Source organism: Rutidosis leptorrhynchoides, chromosome 5 (genome assembly GCF_046630445.1).
Source record: "Rutidosis leptorrhynchoides isolate AG116_Rl617_1_P2 chromosome 5, CSIRO_AGI_Rlap_v1, whole genome shotgun sequence".
Taxonomy (NCBI): Eukaryota; Viridiplantae; Streptophyta; class Magnoliopsida; order Asterales; family Asteraceae; genus Rutidosis; species Rutidosis leptorrhynchoides.
In genome coordinates, this window is record NC_092337.1 from 101,315,489 (window position 1) to 101,326,264 (window position 10,776).

Here is a 10,776-nt window from a genome sequence, read left to right on the forward strand (position 1 = left end):
CACTTGGGTGATGTTTATGTGTTAGACTATGTGACATGATTAGTATGACGGTTCCTGTATACTATTGCCTTTAGTTAGTTGCACTCACTTAGCTTCGTGCTAATCCCCCACATCTTTCCTGCAGGTTATGGATTTGTTGTATGCTAGTTATCAGGGTGAAGATGGGATGTTGGAAGATATGTTTGACAAAGCCGGAAACTCTGATGTCGCGTCTTTTCTATCAAAGTTGTATTTACGTTTTAATATAACACCCGGTCGTTTATTTATTAACGTGTTATCATTAAGTGGATTATATATGTATATATACATTTTTAACTTATGTGTTAGTTAAATTGGCCTTCCGCTGTATTTAAAAAAAAAAAAAAAAATCTGGGGTGTTATAAGTTGGTATCAGAGCGTAGGTTTGGCAGCATGTGCACGGAAGTGACATGTTCCCAAACCGTGTGTTGAGTCAAACATATCTTGGGGGTGGGTTAAGTGAGTGAAGTAGGTATTGACGAGTTAGTTGGCGGAAACTAACAGATTATCTACTAAGCTTTTGTGTGTGAGATGTTGTGATAAGACAGGTATGAAGATCGATTCCACCCTGCTGGTGCCCCGTTGACCCTCAGTGCTGACAGAACTTCGGTGGATGTGTTTTATGCCGATTTGGATGAAGTATTTAACGAGTATTAGTTGACGTTGCTCCAATGATGAGGATTCAGTTGCAGAGTTGATGAGGGTTAAGGGTGCGGGTGCGATCGAGGTGTTGATAGAAACAGAAGATGTCTTCTTATTCATAAAGGTACATTCCCGTTACATTACTGTAACTGTTATTATTAATGAACCTGTAGATTGTGTTCATGCTTTTGTCAATTGTGTGTTTGTTGTAATGATAATCTGAGATGATTAGTGATTCTAGTTGCGATTGGGTAATTATTCCTGTAAGATAGAAGTAGATGATAGTTGATGGATATAGTTAAGATGATTGTGTCTGAAACTACCCTTGCCACTATCGGTTTTTTATTCCCTTAGACTGACTGCTATGTTCTGTGAGACTTTATAGACATGACCTTTGGAATATTGTGTCATGCTTTTGTGAATTGTTTGTTATATGGCCTGTTGTACTATATATGAGATTACTGTTGGCCTAGACTAGAAGAATTGAAGTGAATGATTTGTAGTATTAACAAAAGACGAATATGAAGTCATTTCCTGACCGTTGACTGATGGGACACACGTAGTGACCCATAAAGACTGATTAGGGTAGTGACCCCTTGATGCGTAGTTAAAGTCTCGAACCCTATTGTGTAACTATGTGAAGTGTAGTCTTCATGCTTGGCGACCGTGACTGAACCAGTAGATGACGGACCCTATGATATTATAGTATGACGGGACTTGTTGTGTTGGACTTAGGTGAAATGTAATTCTTTCCCATGGATCGATGGGACACACGTAGTGGCCCGTAAGGATTGAAATAGAGTAGTAGTTTCCTTGTCTTCTCATAAGAGGATCCGGACCCTGTTTGTTGTTGTCATATGTAGGTGGTTTGCGTGTCACGTATGATGTTGACTTTTGGTTTAGATGATTGTGGCCGTAGTAAGACTCTGAAGAATCATTTTCCTACCATAGACTAATGTGAGTTAGTGGTGACCTTTTGGAAGTAAGTTTGAATGGAGTTTTCCATGTAGTTTTGACTGAAAATAGGAAAACCGTGTTTTGTCGTTATGTGAGGATTATTACTAGCCTGGCCGTACCGTTGCAGGATTTGACTAGCTAAGTAGGACCTGTAGAGTTGTCCTGAGAAGTTGTTGATTTTTTTTTGTGAATTGATATGACTCATTAGATGTCAGTATGTAAGACGTTCGTTTAGTGACTTTCTTAGAAGTAGAGCAGACCTTAACGGGAATAGAAATTCAGTTCAAGCTGAATTATGATGAATCTTGACTAGGTCGGGAGACGTGATTAGAACATTGATCATATTACTGTTAAGATAGAAGCATTGATCTGGTAGTTCGATAGTGACCGTTGTGAATATTTTGTCTTTTGAAGATTTGAATATAAGGTCGTGGACGGACAATAATAGCATTTGCAAATAAGACGAAGTAAGCAGGTATAGTTTATTGAATGTTGGGTCAGATTTTCAAATGTGGTTGTTAAAGAGGATTTAGTAGAATTAAGATCGAGCTAGAACCAAGTTAAGTGTTTACTTACAAGACTTCTTGCAGTTTTGATAGTCTTAGATTGTAAAATCTATTTGATTGGGGTATAGTGAAGATTTATAACTACCAGTGACTTGAGAAGATAGACCGTGTTGTTTTAATGAACTCGACTAAGATCTTGTTCCGAAATACTCGAAATGAAAGTGTGATTTAGGATGATGTATTACGTCTGGCTAACGAAAATACATTGTAAGTAAATCATATAGTAGTTTCGAGAGTTGGAAGAGATGTATAGAATGTTAGACCGAGTGTTATTTGACGATGAATGTGATTTTCGATGAACTGTTGACCGAGTGTAGACTTTTCTGACATAGTAATGTTAGTTGAACAATATTTGGACCTAGGCTATTGATGATCGAATAAGCCTTAGTTTTGAATTTTGATAAAGTTCGAAGCAAAATAAAGTCGATGCAGAGATAGTTTTAGTGGTGTCAAACGCGTGTATTGATATCATTTGATGGACTTAATTGTTAGATGGATGTTTATTGCTTGTGGTAGTGGATATTGTTGACTTGAAATCCATGTTCGAATGATTAATGTTGGTTTAATATTGCATTTGTAAGTGTTTCTTCTAATGATGAAATGAATAAAGCCATGCTTTAAGTGATGAATTTCGGGTAAGTATCGACCTAGATAAGTGATTTATGACGAAACCCTTAGAAATCGATTTTGAACTAGGTATTTAATTGTAGGATTCTGGTAGCACTTTAGCCAAGTAACGATCTATCTGATGTAACTGTATCGGTGTTGGGCATGTGTATTGATGTTACTTAAGGAAATTAATATTTAGATATCTACTTTCGGAATGGGTGGATGATTAATCTTTACTCAAGATTTGTGATGTAATGATTGAATTGATTTGAAATTGGGTTGGTAATCATTTCTACTATGATTGAGTTGATCAGAATAACGATTTAGTCGTTGAATAATTGGGGAACATTGAACCAGATAAGCGAATTTCAACGAAATTCTTAAATATCAGGATTGAAACAAGTATTAAATTACGGAATTTGGGTAAATCAGTGTAATCCGAGTTGATTTGGCTATGTTGTAGTGATGAAATTAGCTAAGTTTGTGTATTCTAAGGTAAATGATAGCCATTATTCAGTGTTTTAGAGTGAGTTGATCTAGGAAATTCGATGAAAGTGACTCGAGAATAACCTCAAATCATGATTGACAGATATAATGTTGTGGGTCATTAGTAGCGACTCGAGAGTTAGTGTGTAAAACCTAGACATGAGATGGAATTTTCGTGGTATTTCGTAAGATTATTGATAGATCAAGTTTGAAATTCAGACGAAATTAGACTTTTTCAGTTATTAGATAGCGGTAGGTTGTCAGCATTGAACTTCTTTAGCTCGTGGTAAAGACTGTTTTCTAGACCAGAATGTGAGGAACGATTCGGATATCGTGTAATGTAAGTAAGTAAGTTTGCAGATCGGCATATAGCGGGTCTCGACACTTGGATAGTAGATTAGCAGATGATGTGTTTGGCCTTAGACCGATAAGTTAGCTTTTGACCTACGGGAATGGACGGAGCTTTGTAAGGCATACAACCGTAGGACATGATTTGACTTAGGTTACGTTGTGGCCCGTTTTGGTGGTTTGTAATACCCATGACCTTTGTTGATTTAGTGATGTAGAATTGTGGGCTTAACTGAGTTGCGTCTTCATGTGACACGTTGACAACAGACTGATGACTTAGAATAAACTGAATATAAGATTTGATGGGTTAACTTGATGGGTAATCTCGAAATTTGATGGATCAGTCCGATTCAATGAAATTGACAGTGTATAACCGTTGGTATCTTCAGAAAGTGGGGTGTAGTGACAGTTTGACGTGAAACTTTTTGTGGAAGTCAATTAAGTTGATGATGGGTCTATATAATACTTTTGGGTTGTCTTGTATTTGAATGTATGTTGATTGCATCTAGTGTCGAACTGTTTAATCGTTATCCTCTTAGCATAGCGCTAGGATAAAAGATGACGTGCACGACCCTTGTTAAACAGTTGATTGTTGGTACTTGGTTACCCCTTCAAGCGATAATTGTGATGCTATAGACAATTGCGAGATAAATTATCTGAATGTTGTGTTGCATGATTGGAGTTGATCGTAACAGAAAGGATTAGCATTGACTTAGTGACGGTGAGTTTTTAAATTACTGATTTTTCGCTTATTGGTTGGCAGATGAGAAAACTAGTGAACCTTGGTAATGTTTGTTATCTTAGGATGTGTTTTGGTGTAGCTACCGGTGTGACCAATTGTGTTGGTATTTGTTACCTGTGACCCGTGTTGGCTATGACTTAGTAGATTCCGAGGACGGAATCTCTTTAAGGGGGGTAGATTTGTAACACCCTCGAAGCGGGCCTAGCTGTTAGATTACTATTTTGCCCTCAGGTTGTGTGGTGTTATTATATGCTTTTATTCTAATTTTATATTTTGTATTATTTTAATGTTGTGGATAGGACCAGTTTGTGACAAGGGTCACATAACAGGTTTGTTTATTTAATTTGGACTTCGTTTGGGTCACCAAATGAGATACGAAAGAATTCAGATAACTGATAAATACCCGTGTGTTGTGATGTATGGTTTTTTTAACCCTTAAGTGTGTAGGTGGGGAGAATTATCTTCATTTTTCTAGATTCTTCCCCAAATATTACTTCCGTACGTTCATCTCCATCTCACCAAACCCTAATCATCAAAACTTGTTCTTGGGCTCAAATTGATCTTAGAATCGTGTTCTTTGTTGTCTACTGATTCTAACAAGGTAAGAATCACAAGCCTTCATGCTTTAATCTTTGAGAAAAATGGAGTTTTGTGTTAGTTTTTACAAAGTGTGTAATTTGGGTCAAAATGGTTAGATTTGATGTTGTTTGATTCCAAATCTTGTGGGTTTATGTTTCTACATGTTTAGTATATTCGATTTGGTCAGTTTTGAGGGCGTAATCGAGCTCTAGAGCAAGAATTGGTCGATTTTGGGTGAAACCCGTCACTTTGTTCTTCAGCTTTTGCAGATAAACACAGTCGGCCGACTGTCTCTTGACAGTCGACCGACCGACGCGACCATCGACCGACTGACTCGACCATCGGCCGAGTGTGTCTGTGAGAGACCATCGACCGAGTGTCTAGACACTCGGCCGAGTGAGTGTAGACAGTCGGCCGACTGTCTCTGACAGTCGACCGAGTGTCTTTGGAAGTGTAAAATTTTACTAAGTGTTGATTTTTAGCCGTTATGCTGCCCGTTTGTATTTTGATGATAATAATATTATAACTAACTTGTGAGTATTGTTTTCAGGTGATACAGACGAGGAGAAGACTCGGTGACATTAGACTACCGAGTGATGTCGGTATCGGTGAGTGGGACTAACTGGGGTATATAGTATAGAGTAGCATGTTATATTATGATTGCCATGCTTGTTAGATATACTTGCTATTACGGTTAGTTAGTATGTTGATGACTGCATGTTAGTTGATGCTTGTTTGCTGGAGCCCAGTGCGTCCCTATTGTGTGGTAGCCTCGGTAGGAGAGATCAACCTGCGGGTTGGGTTCCTCATGTGGTAGCCTAGACAATCGTGGTGTATATATGTGTGAATGACGCGTCCGTCGCGTGTGGATTATATATATACAACACGGTGGTGGAGGAACTTCTGGTAAGCCCCAGTCCGATCAACTGGTGGTTAATGGTTTGGCCGAGCCGCCAGAGTCTCTGTAGACGGCACTTGGGTGATGTTTATGTGTTAGACTATGTGACATGATTAGTATGACGGTTCCTGTATACTATTGCCTGTAGTTAGTTGCACTCACTTAGCTTCGTGCTAATCCCCCACATCTTTCCTGCAGGTTATGGATTTGTTGTATGCTAGTTATCAGGGTGAAGATGGGATGTTGGAAGATATGTTTGACAAAGCCGGAAACTCTGATGTCGCGTCTTTTCTATCAAAGTTGTATTTACGTTTTAATATAACACCCGGTCGTTTATTTATTAACGTGTTATCATTAAGTGGATTATATATGTATATATACATTTTTAACTTATGTGTTAGTTAAATTGGTTTTCCGCTGTATTTAAAAAAAAAAAAAAAAATCTGGGGTGTTATAGCAACCGTTTACGATACTAGAGCGACTAGCCCGGTTGGAGTTGTCAAACCCGATAGATCTATCAATAGGATTCGCGTATACATGTTCTTACAACATGTAAATATTAGTTACCAAGCTATTAGAGAAGATATGCAAAGTGGTACAACTCAACGTAGAATATATTTTAAGTACTTGTGTCTATGGCGTAAAACATAAAATGCATGTATTCTCATCCCAAAATATTTGTAGAGTTTAAAAATGGGACTATATACTCACAGTAGTAAAAGTATATTAATAATAAGTTTTCAACTTATTAAAAATATGACCGTCATCCTTGGATTCACGAACCTATAACAATAATAACGATTCAGATAATAATACGACAGATGAATAAAATAAAGCAAGTTCATAGAATACTTATATAATAATTTTTAACATTTTATGTTAGTAGTCCATTGTTAGTAGTCCTTTGTTAGTAGTCTAAAATAGTCCAAAAAGTCCAACAGTCCAATAATCGGTATATATATATATATATATATATATATATATATATATATATATATATATATATATATATATAATCTTAGAATTACCCCAAGACGTATTGTATACGTATTGTATTTGCATCAACCTAGAGAAGTATTGTATACGTATTGTCTTAGAATTAACTAAGACGTATTGTGTACGTATTGTCTTAGGATTTATCAAAACGTATTGTATACTTATTGTGTTAGGACGTACCAAGAATATTATTATACATATATACAATCACAGAATTAACCAAGATTATAATATTTTGTTATACTACTGATAACATGTCCAAATATATATAGGATATAGGTAAAGTTAACAATGATATGGTTAATATAGTTTTTATAATATAAATTTCATCCATACAACGTTAATTTTAGCAGATTTTGTTTTGAAATATTCATTACAACTCCGTTTAAAGTGAATCAAATTGCTATGGATTCATTAAGCATTAAATTTTACAAAAGCAATTCGAAAATTTCATCCCAAGTAGTAATTTTTAGAGCTTTACCCTCTTTTTGTGTCGGTGGACAGATTTGGAAAAATCCCGGCATCCACCCAATATATGATTTTTGATAAAATACTTCCACTGTGTCTAAAATCATGAAAAAAATACTGGAAGTATTATTTACATATATTAACATATTTTCAAAGTCTTAGCCTCAAACTCAAAGTCTAAGATAGGTTTTTAATTCCCAACCCAAAACAGCCCGCTTTTTACCGAATGGAGATTAAAGGATATATGTTAAGTATTAAGGTGTTCTTCATATGTACAAGTTATAAGTTCTTATATTAACTTAATATAACATCATAATATATATAAATAAGTGTTATTAGAGTTAAGTTAGAAAGATTAGATTAGTTTTTCAAACAAGCTTGGTGTTCGCCAAAACAAGTTCTAGTTTTTACAAGTTTTATAAGTATAATAAGATAGCAACTATACAAGGAATTGAACAAGGATTTTGAGAAGTATTTTACCTTGATTATGAAGAGGAAAGTTGCTGAGATTAAAGTATGATATGAGAGCATTCAAGTGTGTGTTTTTAGTTTAAGAAAATGTGGAGTAAAAATGAGTTAAAATGGTCCTTATTTATAAGCTTATAATTTTAGCTTTTAGTGAAAATATCTAAGATAAGTTAAATTGTATTAAGTCATTCATGACATATTAAATTGATTAGGTCATGGATGACATATTACACAAATAATTGCAGATTTCTATGGTATATACCAATAGTAAATACTTCTAGAAGCTGTGTATAATACGGGTAAAAATACCGTATGAATGCGAGTAGAATTCTTTGAGGAAATTGAACGGAAATACGAGTATAGCTATCCTTTATATGTATTGGTATATTATAAAGTGTATTCAATACTTGTAAAGATGTATTTACACTCGTAATACATTATATGTAAATACATTTTAACATAAGTTAATTACGTCGTTTAAATAATAATATATATATTGTTTGAAAACTCTTTAAATTGGTAGTATGAATATATATATATATATATATATATATATATATATATATATATATATAATACTTTGTTAATATAGTTAATGAGATATTTAATTTTCATATTTTCAAGTTAAATATATATAAATCCATATATATACACAATAATTAAACAATTAAATCAAGTTATGACGTTTATGAATCGTCGGAATAAAAGGGTGACCAAAAGCTTGTGTAAAACTCTTTTCGGAGGTTCAAGATTTATTAAAATTCATTGCTTATCAAGACGGAATTATATAAAGATTAAGTTTAAATTTAGTCAGAAATTTTCGGGTCGTCACAGTACTACACCTCGCACACATCAAAAGCAAATAAGGTATTATGCAATTTCCACATACTTTTAATGAAGTTATTAGACTGCTCACAACCATAACACGTGTCAAAGATAGACATCTCTGTTATATCAGTGCCACATCATCAACTTCTTCCTAACACTTAAATCTAAATCAAACACATACTTCATTTCCCAACTCAAAATCAAAACACACTTCAATCATTCAAAAATGTTGATTGAGCCCCCAATGAAAGTCACAATTTCTGTCTACTTCGGAGGTCAATTCCGTAATAATTACAAAGATTACGATTATACCCGGAGTACGAAACTAGAGTTCGAAGACGTTGAGGTCCGCGGTGTTGGTTGTCATGACTTTGAAGCGTTTCTGAAAGAAAAGGTTTCGTTTGAATATACGGACATCTTTTATTTTGAAGATGACTATGATGCAGAAGTGGAGGCTACACTGCTCCGTATAACTTAAAAGAACATTACATTAAATTAAAAACCAATACAATTAAATTAAAAATACAATAAACACAAAATTCATATAGTCGAAGGTCCCGCTTCATCATTTTGTTCATCTTCATCCTCTTCTTCATCATTAACGTGTTGGGGAATGTTTGAAGGTCCTGCTTCAGGATCATATCGAATATGGTGGTTTGGTGAAAGATTCCAAATATGTTCGATAAGCATATCTCGAAGAAAATGATGACTGCTCATATCTCGCAGTTCTTTGTCCTTTCGCATATGTAGTTCAACCCGTTCTTGAAGGTTTAATCGTCTCGAACGACGAGCCAACGGGTAGTCTTCCTCAAGCCCACAAAATGCACCCCCATTGTCTTCAGTTATCATATTGTGTAAGAGCACACAAGTATACATAATAAGTTGAATCTTGCTAATATAGAATTGTCTTGCCAGATTTTTATTAATTGCCCATTGACCTTGAAGTATACCGAAAGCTCGTTCAATATCTTTTCTTGCGGACTCTTGGGATCTTTTAAATTTCTTTCACTTTGAGTCAAGGGTACTTTTAAATGATTTAACCAAAGTTGCCCATTTTGGATGATCAAATTATACCCTTTAGTAAACGAAGCGCCATTCACTGTATAGTTACATGGAGGTAACTGATCTTTTAATAAATCATCAAACAAATCCGATTGATTTAGCACATTAATGTCGTTGTTTGAACCCGCGGGACCAAAATACGAATGCCAAATCCATGTATCATACGAGGCAACTGCCTCTAACATTAATGTTGGGTAACCATAATCACCTCGTGTATATTGCCCTTTCCAACCAACTAGACAATATCTCCAAGCCCAATGCATACAATCAAAACTCCATAACATACTCGGAAAACCATGAATTTCTTCATGTCTAGCAACTATACGTTGCACATCATGTGCATTTGGCTTTCTCATGTACTCGGCCCCATATAAATGTAAAACACTTTTGCAAAAATTTTCCTAACATTTATAAGATGTTGGTTCACCCATATGTAAATATTCGTCAAATGCATCGGCCGCAACACCGTATGTGACAACCCAGAAATTTTTGACAAAATTTAAAATCTTTACCTGATTTCATCTAACTTCGATCAATTCCGACGATTCACGAACCATTATTTATAAATAATTAAGTATTAATATTAATTTGTTATATTAATATTATTATTATTATTTATCATCAATTACAAGTATTATTACTCTCAATATTATTAATATTATTATTATTATCAATAATTAATATTATCATTAATATTATTAGTATTATCACTTTTACTAAAAGTGATAAGATTATTATAAATATCATTATTATTAATACAACTTATTATTAATATTAATATTATTATTATTATTATTATTATTATTATTATTATTATTATTAATAGTATTATTAACACTTTATAATGATTATTATCATCATTATTATTAATTATAATTAAAATTATTATTTTTATTATTAATATTGTCATATTAATATTATTATCATTATTTTTATTATTATTTATCATTAATAATAATATTATTATTATTAATATAATTATTATTATTATTATTAATATTATTATTATTAATATAATTATTAATTATTATTTAAATAAAAATGAAAAGATACAGATACCTAATTTAGGTATATCATTAACCTGCTTTTAATTTTTTAATTTCATCGTT

General features: G+C 33.8%; 1 protein-coding gene across 1 annotated transcript; it reads right to left on the minus strand.

Annotated features, from left to right (window-relative positions):
• Window positions 1-9,450: 9,450 nt before the first annotated feature.
• On the minus strand, window positions 9,451-10,023 carry LOC139848884 (uncharacterized). Its single transcript, XM_071838567.1, has one exon. It carries the CDS (start codon window positions 10,021-10,023, stop codon window positions 9,451-9,453), a length of 573 nt encoding a protein of 190 aa, XP_071694668.1.
• Between the last annotated feature and the right edge of the window lie 753 nt (window positions 10,024-10,776).

What these genes read in the sequence shown, in the direction of transcription:
- LOC139848884 (XM_071838567.1), bottom strand. Translation starts at nt 10,023, where the DNA reads ATGAGAAAGCCAAATGCACATGATGTGCAACGTATAGTTGCTAGACAT.